Genomic DNA, 24,185 nt, shown 5'->3' with positions numbered 1-24,185 from the left:
ACTTTTGTTGTATGTGTTATGTAACCATGCCACAGACAAACAAATGTTAATATGCTGTATGAAGATTATGATTCGATTTCAAATACACACCAATTAAAACACTATCTATGGAGGAATGTGAAAAAGAAAGAACAATTAGAAAACTGAAATATATTTGGGATAATAAAACAAAGAAAAAAAGATGATAAAAGACGTTAGAAAAACAATATTGGACAGAGAATTATATAATTTATGTATAAATAGTAATAAACTCAGTACAATTAATTAATTAGTAGTTTAAAATGAACTTGAGAACGACAATACAAATTGATTCAACGAAGAAATGACTGAAAATATAAATTGTATACGATTTTAAAAGATTTATCTTTTTAAAATAAATTTCACTAAATAAATTTTAAAAGTATGACTAGTATTGTATTGTTAATTTATGTGGGTGTGAAGGACACCAATCTTAGGTTTATTTCATTTCATAATCACAATTAAATCTAAAAAAGGGAAACATTTAATTAATTTTGCAACATTATTTTACTGGGTTGCAAACAAAAGTTACACACGTGTTTTTATGATTTTAATATGTGAAGAAAGTACACAGACAAGTGTAATATTACGTCACAGTTTAAAAAGTAAAATTAAGAAATTTATAATTGGGTCAGTATCCTGTCACCACATCCGGAAATAAAAAACTTCAGTGACTTTTGAAGATGACGTCATTGGAGAGTTAAGTCCTTGACACAGGATAAGAAATAGTTCGAAAAAGTCCCTAATTTTTGAAAAATAAATTACACATAGATAATTTATCATAGAAAATGTAAACAAGTTGGATGAAGTTTAACTTGTTAGTAGTTTTTTCTGTTGCGTAATTATTCTAGAATTGTGTAGTTTTTGCAGAACGTACCACACACAGCGCAAGTGCTAACTCTCTCTTTTGGCGAACTTTAGATTCATCCGCTAATTGTTTCACAGTTGTTGTTTTGTATGGAATTTCATTCGGTTATCGTCGACAAGTACAGTGAACAAAATTTGAGAGAATTTATTGTTTAGTTTTGTTTATTATTGGACATTTGTGAAGTTTAAATTGGTACTCAACTGGAAGTATAAGTATTGTTGGTTATTTACTCTTACTTTGGATTTATTCCTAAAGGATAATACACAAAATCGACGTAGAATGAGGTTGTACGTTTGCGTGTGCTTCTTGGCGCTTTTTAGCCTGGACGAGGTAATTATTTGTGAAAGCATGAAACAGTCCCCTGCTGCCGTCGTGTCGTACCGGGGCTGACTGTGGGATCTGTGTTATTGATTTGTTACGACTATTTAGCATCTATTATACAAAATGGAAATATATATATAATCCTGTACCGTTATGTGTATATAATACGTTACATTTAGTCTTCATAATACTGTATTATTTTACACAAATTGATTTGTCTTGCACTCTTTGTTACTAAAAAAATGTTTTCTCAATCAACGTTAATGTATGGTGGTGGTGGGCCTAGCCTATGTGAGGCCTATGATGTATTCCAATAAATAATGATAAAGCCTATAGTATTAATATTAGTGGGCTAGACCGGCCTAGCTCTTTATTAGAAGACAAGAGGTGGAACTGAACCAAACCAAGTGTAGCGCGCCCTACTTTTTAGTTTAGGCGCGCAGCATCACGATGGACAATCGAATCATGCGGTATTTTTTTTTCTAGGCCTAGCTAGGCCTAGGCCCCTATTTATTTTTTAAAAGATATTAACAATTTAAAATACAGTACCGGTATATATATGTATATTATTAAAAACATAGTAATATTAATAATTAGTATTTATATTAAATAATATAAGGGCCTAGTATAGTAAAAGTAAGGAAAAATTACTGTTTCAAACATTACGGCCAACACCTATATTTAGGGGACATCCCTATCGGGATATTTTGTTGAGTTCTACCTGTTAATTTATCTAAAAATAATTTATTTGAATGAAAATAGGTAAATTTAATGTGGTATGAGTCATTCTACTTTGAATTGATAAAATGTCTACTGTGTGACTAATCACCCAATGAAAAGGGAATGGATAATGTGTAGACAATAATTTTTTTCCCTAATTGTCTTTTAATGTGCTTGGTACTGAAATTTCCTGTTAAACCTTGATTGACAAGACTTTATACTTTGTACATACTGTACATGTCCAGTGACAACTTGTGTTTATTGAATATATAATGCATAGAGATATGTATTAACTGTATCTGGTGAATGATATTCTAGGCTAGCTCACCCACACACTGATGAACTGAAACAAATGTACAAATTGTGCTTAACAAAGTAAATCACTACTTCCTTTAGTATTGCTCAAATCTTTTTTCGAAGAAAACTTAAGGTTATTGAATGGGTCAATGACTTTTTTTATTTGTTAAATTTAAAGCTATTTTATTTTCATACTACATATTGTGACATCATCACAATGATGTACAGTTCTGTAGGATTATACAGTATTTCATTGAAATAAGTCCTCATGCCTAAATGTACCACCCATGCTCAGTTCAGTGAGTGTGAATATTATTTAATAATTATTTTTTTACATATAATTTCTGGATCCTCAAATCAAGCATTGTTTATTTGTCACTCACTGTCTAAAATCATACTGTGTAACTTATACAGTAACTTAACTTATACAGTAACTTAAGAAATTTATATTCAGACATGAGCTAATGTGTACTTTATTATTTAATTTACATTTATGTGCTGTATTGTAAATCTACACAATAATAAAGTTACCGTATGTGGTTTCTGTTGCACAATAAAATATATTGCCATCATTTCACTATAGTATTTTCAGTTTAGTACTATTGTATATAGTTCTTATTGTGAGACATAAACAAATTATGTTTTTATTACTTGGTAGTATTGTTATGATACATAAATCATGAGTTTATTTCAATGGTTTTTTGTAAAGTGCAGCTTGGAATTAATTACAATTTTAATACAAAATGGAATGGTATTAATAAAAACTATACTGTACAGTATTAGTCGGGTAACATTTTTGAAGTGTGTAGCATACTGATAGCAAAATACTACATAAACTACCTTTATTAGTACAGGTACTGTAGTACGATATTTGCTACTAAATGTACACATTTTTAAAAATGGTGTAAGCAAAAATATAGTAATACTTTTAGGGCTACTAGAAATAGGACTTTCTTTTTTTAAATATTTATTCATATAGCGCTACATACAGTACATGTCTTTCACCTTTACTATTTACATGTAGATGTACAGTTGCCAAACACTAGTCTATTAAAAGGTTTTAGAGAGTGTTCAATCTCTGTACTGTACAAGAATTCAAAATCAGTCATGTTTTAAACCAATTCCTAAAGGTGTGAAAGTTACTTTATCAGCATGTATTTTTCATCTATTATTCATAGCCATTTCATCAAAGATTTTAAATATAGGACTGTAAATACCATAGAAGATTTAGCATTTTAGTTTAAAATCAAGAAAATCTTTTTATTTTGCACACAATGATCACTTCCTGTGGGTCTATTCATCCACCCGAAAGGATCGATCACTAGTGTTGTCGCCTCTTTGACTAGGCCGAACAATTGAAATTTTCAATAGACAGGGATTATGTTAGTTTATGGTGTGACAATGACAAATGCAAAATCTTCTTCATTCAGGTGACAAAAGAGTAGATCACTGGTGGATTAAATTATGTGTTGGTAATACTAGTTAAACTACAGTATGAAAAGAACAACCATGATTGTTGCTTTTATACTGTGTTACAGTAAGTGTACAGACAGGGTTCTTTTATACTGTGTTACAGTAAGTGTACAGACAGGGTTCTTCAGAGCTTATAATGGGAGTGCCCGGTTAGGTCAAGACATAACTTTAACCTGATTACTAGCTGCTGCATTGTGGGAGAACACTATGGTTTCAATTCATACATGTTTTACCAAAAAATGACAGAGGCGATAATGTGAAGCACTTAGGGGTATTGCTAAACACCGCAAACCCCGCAAACCTCCAAAAAAATATAGCAAACCCCATTGAACCAACATAAAAGTGATTGAATCATGTAGTGTACAACCCACTGGGTATATTCATGTTAAAAAAATATTAAATTTCTACTGTTAACTACTTATTTTTGGGGTAAAACATCATTTTTTGGTCAAAAATGATTGCTAAACCCCGCAAACCTCCAAAAAAATATAGCAAACCCCACCGAACCAACATAAAAGTGATTGAATCATGTAGTGTACAACCCACTGGCTATATCCATGTAAAAAAAAAATTAAATTTCTACTGTTAACTACTTATTTTTGGGGTAAAACATCATTTTTTGGTCAAAAATGATTGCTAATTTTTAACCAAAAAATGATGTTTTATCCCCAAAAAAGTAGTTAACAGTAGAATTTTAATAATTTATATACCCAGTGGGTCGTACACTACTGTACATTATTCAATCACTTTTATGTTGGTTCGGTGGGGTTTGCTATGGTTTTTTGGAGGTTTGCGGGGTTTAACAATCATTTTTGATTTGAAAAAATGATGTTTTACCCCAAAAATAAGTTGTTAACAGTAAAAATGTATTTTTTTTTTACATTGATAAACCCAGTGGGTTGTATACTACATGATTCAATCACTTTTATGTTGGTTCGGTGGGGTTTGCTATGTTTTTTTGGAGGTTTGCGGGGGTTTGCGGGGTTTGCGGTGTTTAGCAATACCCGCACTTAGTAACTTAGATGCATTGTGCAAATAGCACTATGAACGAATATTATTATTTATTGTATTGTACTTTGTTAATTAACAATGGTTTTCTTCGTCTCTACGATGTGTATACAGCAATTCAATAGTAGTACTGTATGTTACACTATACTCAGTTTAGTACAGTATTATCAGATGATCAAAACCTCCAAAAAACTTTGCAAACCCAGGCCTTGAATTGAACCATGTAATGTTGAAGAAAATGTCATCAAAAGTATTACAATGTACAGTTTACTGTTTAGTTGCTAGGGTAATTCAGAAATAAACCAGTCATCATCATTGAAAACTAACATTAAATGTCACATGTTATTGACCCACAACCCTGAATTTATGAGTTAATGGGTGTGTGTCACAATACAGTAGATCTTTAGTACAAGGCCCATGTAGGGCAAAGTATTTCTATGTTTACCCAAGGTCAGAGGTCAAATTTCATTGAGGGTGCTTCAAGTCTTGTATTTTTAGTGACATTTTGAACCTTTACAATGTCACACAGTATTACCTGTAAACTGTTGTATTTATTGAGTGATTGATGTGACGTTTTGACAAGTATTATTAATAACAATACACTGAACAAAGACAAAGTATTGAGTAAATAGTATACTATCTTGTTCAAATATTGCACCACCAAAATTGTCCAGTTTTTGAAGAGTTACAGTACTTGATCATTGGTATACAGTCAGTAGTATCATACGATATGAATATTCAGTGAATTAGGCAAACATGTAGCCAGGATATTAATGTGCAGATCTGTAGAGAGAAGTTCCTTTTTTTTACAAAAAGGGCTAAAAAGTAAATTCGTCAAGAACTAGGCTGTTTTAAATCAAAAGGGTATGTTTAAACCCCTAAAACCCTCTGGTTGTGGCCTTATTTAGGTAATTAATTTGTTTATAGCCAATTTAACTTAAACTGTATTAAAATAAAATATCTTCTATTCTAATGGATGAATTGAAAATCTATTACTGTAATTAGATTAAAGTTCATTTTCAAATGGCCATGATGAAATGTGAGCCACCTTTGGTGGTTACACTGTATGGATGTGATTTAGCATTCAATTTTGTTTTCTAATTCCTGGAAATATAGTACTTTGGTTTAAAGCAGTGTTTTATCAACTTCTTTTTTTCACTCACTTTTTCCTGGAACTATTGATACTGACAACTGTGTTGCAGTAATATGCGAGATAGTACCGACCCATACTGTACAGTACCCAGGCTGCAGTACTGTATCATTGTTTGGTATAATTTACAGTATCATACAATTCACAGTCTTAGAATATTAACAATTTATGAGACATGGTACTAGGTAACAATTACTGTACTGTAACATTTATTGACCATATTTATGGTTTATGATATGATGATAAGCTTTTATTATTTTGTTTGCTCTCTGCTTTGTGCCTATAAAATAATATATAAAATAATGGTTGAACTGTATACAGTTCTAAGTATTGTTATTATTCTGTAAATGTACAGAAACTAAAGATATTTTGTTCCCTAAAAGAATATTTTTTTAAATGTTTGAATATGCCATTTTAATGTCACATTTACTATAGTTACTAAAAAATTGGATTGAGAAAAAATTATTTGTCTGTAAAAAACGGTGTTAAGTAAAGCTAAATTGATTAGAAATAGAATAGAAGTCGATGGGTTTTGGTTCTTTTGATAAGTGAAAACTGTTTTGTATGGAAATGTTAACTTGAGTAAAACTGCGAAATGGCCTATTAAAGGTCCTTTTCAGTGATATTTCTTTTTCACGTTATTGAGGGGAAATACCTGTTATTCTTTAACACAAGGAACATATAAGGGTATTGTTTGAAATAAGATTCCACACAGCCAATTTTATCCAACACCCAGCTATTTCTATTCAACTTGTGTTTTAATTAATAATTAATAGGAAATTGGACATTACAACACTACCACCACCCAGTACAAAACCACAGTTTAAACAATGGTTAATTCATCATATGGGTGGTGGTTATTGTCACAGGTAGTGTAGTAGCAGGTTAAAAACAAACTATTGTTATCTGATTAAATTATAATTAATAATAAAAATCATTTATTAAACTACTGTACACTGTACTGTACAGTAATGCTAAACAAAAAACAGGCTCTATGGACAACCTTATTTTTCTGAGTAGGAACCTTTAGGAATCTTTTATTGACCAATGTGCCAATCTTTATAAATTTAACACATTTAAAACTATGACATTCATTTTGAACAATATTAAAATCGCTTTTAGTTTGCTAAATTTGTTTACTGCCATTGATAATGTTTGAATTGGTACATTGTGTTAGAGTAGTTTTCTTTGACAACTCTTGTCTCTCTTCCGAGCTCCCTTTTATGTACTGTATTCATCACTGAAATAAGTAATAAATAAAGTAAGGATAATGTTTTTATCTTTATTAACTGCTGTAATATCAGATGCAGACATTCTGTAAGCTGTGTTTACTCTATAAAACTAGTTTGACAAAATAAATGTGATGTGCCCAAATATGGTAGTGATATGACATCATCATGGCCATATAATGGGCACATAACATGTTTTGATAGTGTAGACAGAGCCTTAATTTCACACACTAATAAGATGTATTCAGACAGATATATCTGTTACACTATTGAGCTGTGCCTTAAGGTTCAAATTGCAATCTAATTCACACAACATCAATGCCGAAGAGCCCATCCTAATGTGCATCAATATTCACAACACATTTAACGTTACTACTGATTAACATCATTAGCTACTGTATTTTACCACCGACTGAAGTATGTCGTATTTTATAATAAATACAGTACAATGAACAGTTTTAGTCGTATAAACTTTCTTTACTGACTGATAGAATTATGTGTAAAAGTTCAAAGGCGTTGCGAATATTGATTGAAGGTGGCATTTAATAATAAAAATGGATAAGTTTGCCCGACTAGATAATCAGGATAATGTACCCAATCGCAAAGGCGTGTAAATCTATCAATTAATTGCACCGCATAAAATTTTATGCAATGAACTTCGGACGCTAAAGACTTAATATATTATCAAAGTTAATGAGATGATAATTATATGTGCGTTCGTTTGTAAATTCAATAGTTTTAAGTGCATGATGTACCTGGTTTAGTAACAACCATATTACGACCTCTGCAAATCCCTGGCTCCCGTTTAATGGTACTTATGATAGCATAGATTCTTAATTCCAAGCCATTTGTGCCCATTAGTTGCAGGTTGAAGGTTCAATCATTAGTTTGTGTAATAATATTCAACTGTATTTAATTTGGGAAAGTTGAACAGTTTATTGCGAAAGAGCAAACAATACACTTCTGTACTAAGATTAAGATTAATACTATATTGTGTGGTACAGTATTGGAGGACCTGATTGTTTGTTATTGTACAGAATAGTACAACCTACCTGTGCAGTAGGCTAAGCCAAAGTTGACTGAGGTACTGGCTTAACATATTCTCTTAGAAGATTATTAATGCAGTGAAATTTTTAAATTCTTTTAAGTGTGTTTTTAACATCTTTGTCTACAGTATTGTACCTCAGCGAAACTAAACGAAATTTTTTTGGTACCAGTTTACTTTAAAAGCTGAACATTAAATTCTGTAGTCTATTTCATGACTAACTTACCCGGATAAACCAACATTAGCCCTTATATCCAAAGTGTAGAAAACAACTCATTGTACAGTAATACTATTCCTGGAATACTTTTAGTTCCTTTGATTCTTGTACTGTACTTAAACATGCTCACAGCAATGAGAAAATAAATGATCCACAGTTTGTGGACCGTCACATTTCCAGGCAACGATGTTTCAATGAAAAATTCTTATTTTTTTCTGTTCTGAAACAAAGGCTAATTTTGATATTCAGGTACTGTAATTTAAGTGGTACTCATATCATAGACTACTACTGTGTACTTACATCACTGTTGGTTTGTGGTTTAGTTTAAAACAATAAATTAATCTTTATTTCTTTTTCTGAAGCTTGCAAACGCATCAAACAACAAAAACTCATATTCACGGGAGAAAGATGAAGACCACGTACCAGTAAGGAATACGATGGATATAAATCCTGATGAAGAAATGGAAGGAGGCAGTGGGGATGGAATTAGCATCGAGGGTAGTGGCTCCCCACCTCCAAATAATAATGTGGATGGATCAGGTACTGAAGAAGAAGGTACTGTATGTGACATTTCTAGGGTGTTGCATGCAAACCTTGCACAAACCCCAAACAATCTGTGAAAACCTCCTTCAAACCAATTAATATTGATTAGACCACAAATAGGACTATACAAGGAGACACTTTATGGAAAAAAAAAACTGCCGTACCGTATACAGAGTAGTGTTCTTCCATGATGATGATTGATAGAGTATTTAATATTTTTGTAGGATGTTTAATTTATCCTAAAATCAAGACATAAAGTACAGTACAGGTACTGTAGTTACAGTAGTTAGTTCTTACATGTACTGTACAGTGCTGTACAGTACTATACCAATTACCATGAGCCAGAATTAGGTGACCTAATTAGTAATATAGATTTGTAGTAGCATGCCATGTTCATTTTAAAAATCAGCTTGTAAATATTTGCTATATTGCAACATTGTTTGGTATGGTACTGTAGTAAACACATTTTTTAACTAAATTTATATTAAACCCTATGACACTACAGTATGCAGGGATAAAGTAGGCTACTATTTGTACAGTACATTCAAAGCCAGGCCTGTAGTAGGATGATGTACTTACATACGAGACTACTCTACAGTATGCAAGGTTATGCTGAAACAATTGCACAGTTTAATATAAAAAAATTCAGAAAAATGTAAGGAGGAAGATGGTTGAAACAGACTAAGAAGTTTTTCAATTTTTCTTCTGTTCTTTCATTTTTTCATAATCGGTTATTCTCTAGGTTGAATTGTGTCTGTTTTCTGCCTAACTTACCTGGATAAACCTGTTTTAACATTTCATTAAAATATTTTACAGAAACAGAAATTGTTGTGTTGAACCTGAGAGTTACTAACATCGAAGGCAAAAAAGCAAAATTCTCTGATGAACTATTGGATAATACATCGCCACTTTTTATTGAAACGGCTGAAACTGTTTGTAATGGGGTAAGCATAATTATACTAACTGTAAAGTGCGTTTAAATACCGTCCCCAGTAAACATGGAAATCCACAATACGCAGTAACTTTAGAAACAATACAAGTTGTACTGTACAGCAATGTTTGAACAAAGTGTAATTCACTGTAAAAAACAATGTTTCCGACCTTCACAGTTGAAGAATTGCAGAATATATTTAGCCTTTGTAAACAAGGCCATACAGAACCCATGTTTCTTAAATTGTTGTTGTTCTGGTGGTTAATTGGCATCATGCCAATTCTTATTGTTCGATTTATTCAATTTGTCGAACAATTTTGTTTAATCGCCAATTCCTGTTTCATTTTAAAAAAATCCCGTATTCTCTAGCTAAGCAACACTGACAATTGGCGATGGTGGACATTTTCTGTTATTTAAATGACGGATCCATGATTTAAAAATAAATGATTGTGGCTAGCTTATAGATGGGAAAATAAGTGCCAAATTTAACCTTGTTCAATTTCCAAAAATGAGTTTGGTAAGATAAGGAAGGTGAGGAAACATGTATCTTTCCATTGGCTCCTTAAAAACCTCAGTGTGGTCAACATGGCCAAGGATGCTCCTTGTACAAGGGGGGGGGGGGGGAGGGAGGGAGGGAGGGAGGGAGGTTGGATAAATCAAAATAATAAGACACCAGTAATTGGAAGGTACAATACCAACGACTACAAATAATACAATTATTTGTCTAAAAAAAAAATTAATTGTACAGTAAGCGATTTAATGAAACTGTCCATTCGATCTTGACTCATTTCCTGATAGTTTCATCATCTGACTGTAGTTCCCTTACTCATATTATCTAATTCTTTTCGCTGTTTCTCTCCGACGAAAGCCCAGCAAGCCGGCTACAGTATTCATGTTAACACTTCCCATCGTGACATGAATAATTAAATAATGCTAATGTCTTTTAGTGAAATGAAGACAGACTAACTTTACACAATTATTTATATATATTTTTGTAATGTTTTACTATTGTATAAGTATGTACTGTAGTATACCAACTAACCTCTAAAGTATTAACTCTGAATAATATAAATATCGAGATTAGTTTTTGCGAAGGTCACTCGGGGACATGAACTCTTTGTTTAATCTTTCTTGTGAAAAAAATACGTTCTGCTATCCTTCCTACCAAATATTTTTATCTGTATTATTGTAAACTGAGAGAAATTGATTGAATTAAGAAAAGGTTTCAAAAACATGAACTGTACTGTATATATAAAATTATATAATTATCTTTATATATTTTCAAATGTCAAAATTGAGTATATTACTTTTTAATTCTGCTCTGGTATTTAATTTTTATAGTGATTACTAAATTTTGCAAATTTCTAAAAAATTTTGAAAATTATAGTTTTAAAAGTTGTTTGTGGAAAATCTTTTATAAAAATAAAATTAACATACAAATTTACAAAATTTAAATATTTCATAACATTATTTTATAAAATAATGATAGCAGAAGGGATCAAAACAATTTTTCATGCTGACTGTCCAGTAGTAACATAGGACTTGCATCATTTTAGTAATTCTTACTTTTTCTAGGTATACACAATAGTGAACAGAGAAAATGGCCATGAATGCCGAGTACTAAAATTCTATGAGGGATCTATCGTTGCAACCACACAATTAAAAATAGTTGAAGATTCAACATTGTCTCTTAAGAAACTTGAGACGGTGATCAAAGATGCAGCAAATAAGGGAGAAATTGGTAGCCTCACAATTGACCCTAAATCTGTTTCAATATCAAGTAAGTATAATGCAGTGGGTAGAACACACTTACACTTACAGTATCAAACTAGTTTGACAAGAAAAGTTTGATGTGCCCAAATATCGTAGTGGTATTCCCAAATATGGTAGTGATATGACATCATGTCCATATGGGCACATCACATTTTTTTGTCACAAAATGTTTGATAGTGTCGACATTGCTTTAGACCACTGTACCATGCCCATAAGCTCAAGTCACACGTCTGACCATCTCTCTTGATGTTTAATGCTCGTGATTTTCCACCAATGACGCAATCATTATTATGTCAAATGTTAATGGAGAATTCAGATAACACAGTACAGTATTAATAATTATTACCGGAAATATTAGGACAGGTAAATGGGTTTTTTTTCATGAAAATATTCTATAATTTTTATTATATTATAGATAAGCAGTACTTAAATGTATTTGATGATAGGTAGCGGTCCTTTATTGATGACAGATATTCCATGTACTGACCATCAATGGTCAAGGGTGAATAAATCGTCCATATATTACTATACACTACAGTACTTACTCAGACTGTACCAAGTGGGACAAATATTCCATGTAAATATATTGTCAAGTTGCAAGTGGTGTGATAATATACTGTAGTACATGTAATTACCAGATGGCAAGCAGACATTTTAAGCCTTGTTCGCACTGGGCTTGAAAAAATTGTAAATTAAACCAGGGACTGTAACTTTAATCATTGTTCACACTAATTCCGTTCGGTTTTACCATTGGTTTACCCCGAGTCACATTGTTCAGATTGTACTTTTTAGCCAGCATGGTTGTTTTACCAAGACCATGGTAAGTTCTACTGGGTGGAAGTGGTTGATAACATTGACCATTGGTCTTAGAATTTAAACTTGAGAAATTGAAGCCAGCATTCAGATTGGTCAATTTAGTCGAGGTTCTTTTTACCAAATTCATTTATTTAATCTATTTTCAAAATTGAGGAAATGAGAAGAATGTTATTTGAATGTCTTTTATTAATGATAAATTTGAATGTGGCATTTTTTATTTATTTTTTAAAAAAGTAGTTCACATTTTCAACTGTATAATTTACATTTACCGTACTCTATACTGGACATGGAATGATGACATTTCATACATTAGTGGAAAACTGCCCTTTTCCCTATGGATAGAAATCTTATCTAAATGTAGTTGCAACTCAACAACATAATGTAATTTTCAATGTTGTAAAAATGCGTTTATTTTTACAGTCTCTACGATTTCCTGGTGTCTCTAGATAATGATTATTATTCTTATCTATGATTCCTTTGTTCCTCTGGGTATTGTTTTAGGATTCCTTTGTTTAATACATTGTTGCAATAACTTTCCATTATTTTTAATCAACAGATTGAAGTTTTATTATTCTTGGTAGTTAAAAGAATTATCAGCTTTTAACATTGTTATGCCTGATTTTTTACCAAACAAAGAAATCGTTTTGTTTTTTATTATTCCACGAAAAATTTGCAATTAAAGTAATTCGACATTTACTACAATGCCTTAAGAAAAAGATGCTTTAAAAGTAGACATAACATGAAAAATTGTTGGATATTTCTGACGCCATCATAACAATTATTCTTTACAAATTCTCTTTTATTATAAATAATAAGCGTGGTTAACATAACATTTGACTTTACCTTGCCATACTTTACATAAAAAGTACAGTATAATATTGTAACAATAACATACAAAAACTGTACATGATGCTCTACTGTACCACTTTATGAAAAATTGAGTTTTTCCAAATACTATTTTTATACTTTAAATTAAATGTAGTACAGTAGCCCCACGTATCAACAAAATTCCCTGACCATTTCATTTCAGGGGAATTGACTTTTTTTTTTTTATGGTACAGTAAAAAGATTCATGGGCCAGTACAGTAAACTGTATCAAGCATGCTTTGTGCTCGGCAAATAATGTGAACGACTACAGGTATATGAATCGATCCCAATAACAGATTAAGTTTTAAAGTCGTACAATTTATGCACCTTGCAGTGTAATAGTAAAATCATTGAAATAGTCTCTGTGGTTTTATTAATAAGCACTACCCCTTGGCTATAGACATCGACTTTCTCTAATGATACTCTACTAAAAACAAAGTAACCACTTAATTCATTCATACTGTTGTTTGATATATACAGTACACGATTAATCGCATTTCACGTAGACAAAATACGGTACTGTAAAAGTGTAAGGAATCGTCTCAAAATTATTCTATTGCAGTTGCTATATTTAATTAAATAGAAGAGGTTTGCACAATAATAATCAAAGAAGGTATTCATTTATTTTCATTTAATTATAATCTGTAAGATTTCTGAGTAAATGTAATAAACACAGAACTTACAGTAGTGTAAGTGGACGGCTTAACTAGTTTTTGATGTTACAGTAAAGCTCTGTCTACACCGTCAAACTTTATGTGACACAAAATTGAGATGTGTCCATATATGGACATGATGATGATGTCATATCACTACCATATTTGAGCATACTGTATAGTATCACTACCATATTTGGGTACATCACACTTTTTTGTCAAACTAGTTTGATAGTGTAGACAGTGCTTTAAACTAAAATTAATTATGACATTATCAATCATTCATAGGGATACAAGATTATTTAACCTTTATAATGTCATCATGCTAGAGATGACAATGATGAAATGACTTTATTAATTCGAAACACGAAAGCAGAGTTTACAATATTCATTTCTCGTGAACCACTTCTCGGATCTCTTTTTGATTTTGTATGCTAAGCAACGCCTTAGGTTGTCGTGTATGCTGTTTGAATTAGAGGTTTACTGAAGTAGCGTTAAACACAAAATTAATATCCTAGAATATTAGTGGAACTGTTGCTTCGTGGTTACAGTATTAACAGAGTTTTTCTACTAAATACTGAAGAAAAAAAACATGGACAAATTTCTCCCACCCATTATTAAAAATATTGTAAGAAAATATGACCTTAAAGAATAGTGTCTTTGTAGGGTAGGCTAGGCTAATAAAAACATTACACAAAAGTAATCGCGGGGCTTTATTTGTAAATTTTATTGATTGACAGTACAATTTATTATTTGTTGTTACCTCGCCTAATTATCCAAAATTTATTTTTACATCGAGAGAACACTGATACCCCATTGAAACAACATAATTTTTACCTAGTTCGAGCCTTTTGATCGTAGCGCTTGAAAATGTTTGTTTATTTTAAAGGCGCTATTCGAAAGACATTATTATTAAACATGATTGAATTACTAATTGGTTTTGATGGGGCTTGCTATTTTTTTGGAGGTCTGCAGAGTTTTTTGGATTTAACAATCCAATTGATAGGTTTTGCTGGTGTTTTTTTAGAAATCCTAGTCACAGGTTCAAATCCTTTCTCATTGCCAACACAGAGCCATTGAAGCCTAGTACAGGACACGGTTTTAAAAGAAATGAGTTTGTTCCCATCCTGTAATATGTGAGTCATGTTCTTGCAGTTTGTTATGTGTTATAAGGAACATTCAGAATTAACATTACAGATTACCTGTAGAGTACTGCACATTATTTTCTGAATTTATAAATAATGATTTTCGTTTTTCCTCCACAAATTCTAAAAATATTGATTTAAAATTAATGCCAACATCTGATATTAAAATTACTAACTGTGGTAAAATAAGATCCATAACGCTGTACATGAATGTAGTCTGTTTAATAATTCTCTGATAATGGTCTGTTCATGAAAGTAATAAGAATTAATGGCGTTCTTTAGCTAGGAAATATGCGAGTAGAATTGTTTCGTTGAGACATTGATGGGATTTCAGAACTAGGCCAAGCCACTTAAATATATTGTAGAATTTTTACATTTATAAGTAGATTTTCTAGGTTAAATATTATCAATAATGTATTAAAGATTTTACTATGAAGACAACACTGTTATGTTGCAGCAACTTCAATAAAATTATAAATTAAAAATTGTATAAAAAAAAAATGGTAATATTAAGTAAACAAATTGTGACCTTTGACCTAGCCTGTTTGACCATCTATAGAGTAACCAATTCAATTCGTAATAGTAATAGGTTGTTTTTTTTTCGTAATACGTTTCATTTTCTCTTTTCAAATTATGGCATTCGCAATGGAAAATTACAGGAACAGAAGTAGAGAAATTATGACCCCTGACCTAACTACTGAAACCATTTGGCAATCTTCATTAGCAATGTTTACCAACTTTGTTTCCGTCTCGGAAACACTAAATCATCCCAAGTTATATACCAGTACTGGAAAGTATAGGAAATTACTAATTAAACTGCAGTAAAAAAAAGATACCACCTTTGACCTAACCATCTGACCATTATGAATCTTTAGTGGAGCTTAAACTATTGCCAATGCTACGTTTTGCATCTGGAGAACATTATCCCAGTTAACTTAGATAGTAGTACTATACTAGCAAATCTAGTCATTTACTTTACAAACAATTTTGATAATATTTTGGTCCTAGCCCTCCTTTTGCCCTTTATTCGAGTCCACCAGCAATGATTACTTCCACCAATGTTGCCTCAGTGTCACTTGATTCCCTACGGAAGGCACTATCCCAGTTATATAACTGCAAAAACTATTATGGAATATTGTCAACAGGAAACGCTGCCTGCACAAGTACCATTTAAACACAAATAGAAAAACGATTCAGAATGGACTTTTGTCATGAGGCTTTTGTAAAAAGTCTGGCTAAGTTTTGTTTAAGATTGTTTTTTTGTAACAAATAGGACAAAGTGAAAGTCCTAGTGTCCTTTTTTCGGAGAAAGAGAGAGTTTGGCCGAGATGTGCGGGTCACACAAAGTTAAAGGTGAATTCAAAATGGTTGGGATTTTAACAAAAGAAGGGTGTGGTTTGTTATAAAGGGAGCTTACAGTACAGTGTACAAAGCTAATACAGATTTACAGTATTGTAGACTAAGAGAAGAAATGAAGGCTGACTATTCCTCTTCATTTCCATATCTATAAATAATGTTGTAAAAAATTATTACTACTGTAGATTATCGATTGGTTTAAAAAACCCTTAAATATAATATGATAATATTGCTGGTTATTATTATACAATATACACATCTAGTAAAAACAACCATTCATATCCATTTTTTATTTTTGAATAAATTATGCAAATTAGGTTAATTATGTAGTCAGTTTTTTTGGGTTATTATCCCAGAATAAAACAAACATTCATTCAGTGTACAGTACAGTATTAAATGCCTGTAAGAAAATGTCTTAATAAAGAATTATCAATCATACAGTACATGGTATTAAAAACAACAATTCATATCATTTGTTAATTTTGAATAAATTATGCAAATTAGGTTAATTATGTAGTCAGTTTTTTTTTGGGTTATTATCCCAGAATAAAACAAACATTCATTCAGTGTACAGTACAGTATTAAGTGCCTGTAAGAAAATGTATTAATAAAAGAATTATCAATCATACAGTACATGGTATTAAAAACAACAATTCATATCATTTGTTAATTTTGAATAAATTATGCAAATTAGGTTTAATTATGTGGGTTAGTTTAGATTATCTCTGAATAAAAAAAAACGTACAGCGTACCTGTAGAAATATATTAATGATGATTATTTTCTACCTATTAGCCTGTAATATGTTTTGAATATATCATGATACGTATTTAGAGGTTCATTTTTAGGTTAACATATTCCAGACAGACTTTACAAAAACATACAGTACTGTATTATTCATCTCATTGCAAATAAATTGGAAAGCCAATAATCATGAAAATGCTATTTAAACTTTAGAGATTTTTCTGAACATGCAGCAAGCTCTGCGAACTTTGTAAACAATTCGTTTGCGTGACTGACACATGCGTTGCATTCGACTTGAAGCGAAAACAAAACGAAGAAGTACTGTACATTATCGTAACCGTTTGCTGAACTACGCTACTAATAAGTAGAAGATTATTAACGTCATCAATTAAAATTAAGGTTTACGTGCGAAAACTATTCATTAATTAATTACATTCGGCCTACCAACCATACAACGTTTAATAAATTATAACATTATCAATTGTACAGTTAAGATATAACTTGTTTACCAATAACACTTGACATACTGTACTGCAGGCCCGTAGCCAGGGGGGGTTTTTATTGTTCGGGCGAACCCCCCCTTTACAGCGAACCCCCCTTAACCGACTGCGAACCCCCATCCCCGACATGCCCAATACCTCACCCTCATCTCCGAAAATCGTCCAAATACGTGCCCCACAGTACAAAAAGTTGTTCGTAAATAAAAAAATTCGTAAACTCGTTCGGAATAACTCATACAGTACCTTCTTCCCTGTATGAGCGTACTTCGAGCGAATGAATTGCCGATTTTAACCTGAAAAATAAATGTTTGGTCCCTGCATTCAACATGATATTGACGCGTCTCACAGCGAGCTGGGGGACGAACGATTCGTACAAAGGACACCGCCAGACAACTGCGTACCAATTGTTTAGATCACTGGCAGTCAGGCAGCATGCATAAAGTATATAGCCTTCCGACATACATCAGTATTTATGTGTGGCTATGAAGTATAATGTATCATAGAGGATTATAGTGAATATTAATATTTTACACTATAATATCTATGGTATCATGTACTGTAGTTCACATTATGGCATCCGATTATTTTTTTCTAGACCACCAGCCGATACGTACTCAAATGTATCAATATCACCTATTTACATTGGCATATTTAATTTCCTCAACAAATTGCTGTAAATAAATATTATAGATAGAGCTATAATAAGAATTGCATTTTCCTTCACCCAGTGTGCTTTTTTCGGGGCTTTTCCTAGACGTACGTTCGCATTGAACTTGAACGCAAAACAAAATATCGAGTAAATGATCTAACAATCGGCGGTTCCGCACAGAGCACGCGCATCTAACATACGGCAACAAATGTTATCGTTTAAATAGTCCACGAGTCCAAGTACGATCGTTTTGCTCATTGGTAGCATGCTGCATGAGAGTGTCTTTTCCGGCCATCTAGGGGTGTCATTTAACAAAATTTGCTTCGCCGATACGTACTCAAATGTATCAATATCACCTATTTACATTGGCATATTTAATTTCCTCAACAAATTGCTGTAAATAAATATTATAGATAGAGCTATAATAAGAATTGCATTTGCTTTCACCCAGTGTGCTTTTTTCGGGGCTTCTCCTAGACGTACGTTCGCATTGAACTTGAACGCAAAACAAAATATCGAGTAAATGATCAAACAATCGGCGGTTCCGCACAGAACACGCGCATCTAACATACGGCAACAAATGTTATCGTTTAAATAGTCCACGAGTCCAAGTACGATCGTTTTGCTCATTGGTAGAATGCTGCATGAGAGTGTCTTTTCCGGCCATCTAGGGGTGTCATTTAACAAAATTTTCTTCGCCTCAGGCCCCACCCCAGGGGGGGGGGAGGTATTGGGGTGGGAACCCCCCCTTGACAGATCCTGGCTACGGCCCTGTACTGTACATTAATTATTATCTGACCTGATGATACCAGGTTATAATTTAACATCATAATTTAATATCTTTGTATGCCAAAGTTTATGTTTGCTAACAGTACTAATAATCTGTCTTGGAAAGACCCATTTTACAGTAGTGCCTATATTAATACCCTATGTCTATTATTTATCTAACTTGATGGTTGTTCAACCTACTGTATTGTTGCATCACAACAAAGTTTATTGCCAGTGTACACGCAATGTATAGTTTGGGAATCCATTAGAGGTATAAGCCTGGGGCCTGATTGAATTGTTTTCTAAGCCTACTTGGTTGGTATATTATTTACCAACCAACTTGCTATTTCTTTAGCAACCGCATTGGTTGTACATGAACAGATCCTGTATTGTACAAGGTCTACACACTGAAAACTGCCCAGTAAATGATAATGAGATCGTTTGTTTATTTTTTACTTAATCCACTGTGAACAAAGAAAGATGGGATTGGTTAACCCAGAGGCTTCAGTATTTAATAGACACAATGCGGTCTCTTTCTGCTGCATATCGCCGAATAAGCAGTTTGTTTCAACATTTTTTGAAGATGTAGTTTTTACATTGACCGCATTTCTCCCCAAAAAATGTTTGAATCGGAACTGATCGTCGGCGATGAACATAACAATTTTTTTGTAATGAAATGTGCTCATGCGGCATTTTGAGTTACAGCTAAAAGTTGCACGATAACTGGTTAAATCCAGCCCATTGGTGTTTTTAACTGTTATTTTCAGTCTGCCATTTACCTGTTCATTTTAAATACTGTATGTCCCATTTCTGCTGGAAAAAAATTTTGGGATAATTCATTACGTTTATTACATTACAACTTTGGTTACATATTAGTATTGAGTTGGTTGGAGTGAATAATAACTAGTGGGCCAATACTGTTGAAACTTTGACCATATTAGTAAATATGACTGTATAAAAGGAAAGGGAAAACCACTGACGTAATTCCCCTATTTTGATGGACTTTATGAAAGCACACAGAGATATCAATCTTTTTTCAATTGGCCCAATAAAGTATCTTTATTATGGGCAATATGTATTGAAATGTTGACATGTTTACATTATTTATATCTGCCAAAATTTCCACTTCTCAAACAAGCCCAAATTTGGTCCTGCGAACAGTTTATGTGAGCATTATAAACCAGTAACAATTGTTGAACTTTGGCTGGGTGTAAAGGGAGCTCATAAGTTGCACTGGCAGCCATTATAACTACTGTAAAACTCAATACCAGACTCATCTTAATGAAACATAATTCCATCTTTTTCCCCATCGCCTCCACCCTACCTCAAAAAGCTACCAGATTCTCTACATTAACAAAATAAAATTCTTGCACGATTTAAGTATAGTAGGAACAATTTGTTTACATTTCTCAATGGTAATTTAAACATTGTACAAACAGCGATGACGTTTATCATCCAGTTAAACTTGTTGTTAGAAAAAAGAAACCGAAAACAAAAGTGTGTACAGTTGGTGTACAGTAATGTAGTTCTATTAATAATTATGTTTATCATTTTTCCTTTTCATTCTATTACGACATATGGCGACTCTTGGTTTCCAATTTCCAATCCATAACAAACTTGTAGGGTAGCCCAACACAGTGCTAAACAACAAGGGGATAACAATAACATTGATCAGAACACCAGACAAACCCTTGTTCTTTTCTTCTGTTTACTCTCCAGTTCTAAGAGCATCCATCTATAAACCACTCAGCAACTAGACTTAACAGTTATTATTTTTTTTTAATTTACAATACAATTAAATAATAACTGAAACTAACCTATGTAAGCATGTTAGAAGGAAGTTGTATTATAATAATTATGTGAACAATTTAATATCACGAGTAATTTATAAAAATTAAACTTTATTAGCCACATACAGAGGAACAAGACTTATAAATTTCACGAATCTGTATTGAATGAAACATTGATATTGCTCTTATCTCATACAGTATACAAATAATGAATGTTTATGAGTGCAATGGTACAAATAATGGCACTTGGTGAATGATGAAAGGTTATATCAACTCGGCAATACAAAACATTCATTATTTGTTTTATATAACATCTAAATAAATTCTAGTTATTTGAATAAAATAAAAGGTAGCCCTAGCCAAAGCTTACTACATTTCATTCACACACATTTGATTAAAAACAGTAACATTTGGTTTTTAATAATGTTATATTAAATGTTATATTTATATGGATTTTGTAAACACACCTACTTTTGTGTTAATTATGTCAACAAACGACCAAACAATCCTAGGCCTAGCAAGGCTAAAACGCCTAGGCTAGGCCTAGCCTAATACTAGCATGGCCTAGGCTAGACCTAGTAGCCTAGTACTAGCTTGGCTGAAAGGCAAAACTTCGACAGACAATTGGAACTTATCTAAGCTAATTATGGTTTTTCCAACAATTCCACGTCTTGTAGGGATGTCCCCATTAATTAATCAAAATCCTAAAAACGATCTAAAGCTAATTTAAATGCCTTTTTGAATGAAATTAGTACATAATGTCCAAATCGTACACAAATATCTGCTGCTGTTGCATATCTCGCGGTGGTGTTTACAAATGAAACTGAGACCAGACGACAGGTGGCGCTGTTGTATTTCACAGTACATAGCCATATCATAGGATAATTTGTGTACTAGATTTTTTTTCATCCGCGAGACGTTTTTTTTTCGTACACAAAAATGTTTCAAAAAGTACTATTTAACGATCGTTGAATAGTGCGTACTATTGCACGCCATGTGACCCACATTCGTCCAATCAAATGACAGGAATTTATATAGGTGTTATATAATACTAAATATCCCAAGTTTATCTCAAAACTTATATTGGAGAGGTTGTACCAAATTAATTTCCGTTTTAGTATTTACAGCATTTCAAATTTTATCTAACACCTACAATACAGTACAAATGTTTTATGATTTTAGATAATTTGTTTGTGTTTTGCATTTAATATTCTTCTTAAAAGTTAAACTTAGTAACTTTTTGCTTGGCACTCTTCCAGTGGGAAGGATATTAAAGCTCATCTGCAAATGAACGCCCAAGTTTCTCACAAGATACAAGTCTGTTTCCTAAATTAAACTGGCATTACTAATAAATAGCACCTTGAAAGGGCTACAGTTGTTATGTTATTAATACTGTACAAACTATGTCCTTCAAAATACAGTTATATTTTACTTACCATACAGTATTACCGTAGTATCATACTGTACTCTAGTACTGTCATTTATTTGGAAAATAGAGATATAGAGTTAGTTAATAGTTAGGTATCTTAGTTTTAATAAAGATATTTTTTAAATATAGATTTCTGTTGATATAGAGAATAAATATATATCTCTTTTAAAAACTTAATGCTTTCTAATTAAATAGATTTCTTTAGTTTTATTTCATTTTTTAATAGAAACATCCATTTAAAATTTAAATATTTCATTTCCAAAATATATCTTTATTCAATAAACAACAGCTTGGCCCACCATACTGTTATTTAAAGAAGCACAATTGAATTAAATTAAATACAATTGATACACATCTTTCAACAAAAAAGTTTTTTGTCACTCATAATTTGATCTTTGACCTTTATTGTGAAGTTTTCCAGTTCACTGAATTCGCCTTCCTGAAAAATACCATTTAAATGACTGGTTTTTAAACTTTTCCTTTTGAAGAAAAATTGGAATGGATTTGAAATTACTATTTCCGGTATATAGCCAAAACTTCTCTGGCCTTCGGATATAGTCTCTAAGCATCATAAGTAGTTTCCTCTGGTTTTCTCATTTGCTGAATTTCTCACTAAATCATGGTGTTAGTGTTGGATTTAGTATTTGAATGTAGGGGTCACTTCAGGGAAAGAAATGTATAGAAAAGATGACTACGGTAACAAACAAAAAAAAAATAAATAAATAAAAACTTATTTTAATAATTTAACATCTTTTTTAGATTTAGATGTCAGTTTTCACCAGTGTACAGTAGCATGGAAAACTGTTTACATAACTACCTTTTTTCTACCACTTCATAAAACAATAGCAAGAAAGTATACAGTAGTATAATAAACATTTCAAACTACTGTATGTTTCCTTTCAGCTTCAGCTTGTTTACAATTAATTGCTATTTAAACTGTTTTATGAAATAGTTAACTGTTTTGTTATTTACAGTAGAATCCCTATAGGGTCCACTTTCAGGATCCAATAAAGTATCTCCATTGTACTGTATAAGTACTGTATACTGTTCAACTATAATATATGCAGTTTACTGTAGATCTTAACATCTCAGCTATCATCACCATACAGTAGTAAATCACTAAATTAAAAGCAGACAATCTCATATGACATCTTGACTCCATTGATTTTAATGCCTTTTTTTGCGAATTATAAGCATGACAACTTAAAAGGTGTAGACAAATTAATGCTGTCCATTTGACAGGTATTTGGTCATCCAACAGTTTTTATTGTGAAATTCTTAGATTTTGTTTTATTCATGTACTGTACAGTAGGCTGGTTTAGAAGATGACCTGTGCCTGATGTCCTTTTTGGGGTCAAAGGTTAAAGTTGAAAAAGCTACCTAACCCCATTGTCCCACCTCGTTTTGTGTAATAACTTATATCATGTTGCTTCCTTAAAACATTAAATTTTATACCATCATTGTGTTTTTCAGATCCATACACTACAGTAGTAATGACGAGTACTCGATCACCGGAAATGGATAGTGAAACGGTAATTATTTGCATTTACTTTGAACTGTAATATTAGCTGAACTTTAAACCTGTCTTTTATTCTTTTAAATCATGATTTTGTATATTTAGTCACATATATCTATCTAAGAACTATCTCAAGCGTACTGTAGTTCCCACTAAAGACCCAACGTAACCACAATACAAAAAATGTGTACAATCATGAAATGATGGAATCATCAAATTGGGATTGATCATATTACTACATGCGCTTACGTCCTTGCGTTGGATCCTAGTGGAAACCAAGCTGTGTGTGTGTGTGATAAACATGGATGCTGTCTCTAACAATGTTTACGTCTGTCTTGTGCATTTGAACTATCTAAGGTCA

The 24,185-nt window shown here is 32.1% G+C and overlaps 1 protein-coding gene across 2 annotated transcripts in view; it reads left to right on the top strand.

Moving 5' to 3' along the window:
• Positions 1 to 961: 961 nt before the first annotated feature.
• Positions 962 to 24,185, top strand: part of LOC140056867 (uncharacterized) — a 32,919-nt gene continuing 9,695 nt past the window's right edge. Inside the window, exons 1-5 of one of the 2 annotated variants that reach the window (XM_072102388.1) lie at positions 962 to 1,216; positions 8,709 to 8,886; positions 9,706 to 9,833; positions 11,396 to 11,600; positions 23,782 to 23,840. In XM_072102388.1, the coding sequence (XP_071958489.1) occupies positions 1,166 to 1,216; positions 8,709 to 8,886; positions 9,706 to 9,833; positions 11,396 to 11,600; positions 23,782 to 23,840 (621 nt within the window). In that variant the 5' untranslated portion in view covers positions 962 to 1,165. Of the gene's footprint in view, positions 1,217 to 8,708; positions 8,902 to 9,705; positions 9,834 to 11,395; positions 11,601 to 23,781; positions 23,841 to 24,185 lie in introns of both variants that reach the window. The other variant, XM_072102380.1, reaches the window with a different exon arrangement.

This window comes from Antedon mediterranea, chromosome 1, assembly GCF_964355755.1.
Source record: "Antedon mediterranea chromosome 1, ecAntMedi1.1, whole genome shotgun sequence".
NCBI lineage: Eukaryota > Metazoa > Echinodermata > Crinoidea > Comatulida > Antedonidae > Antedon > Antedon mediterranea.
The sequence above is the reverse complement of the archived record's forward strand: the minus strand, read 5'-3'. Positions and strand labels throughout refer to the sequence as shown.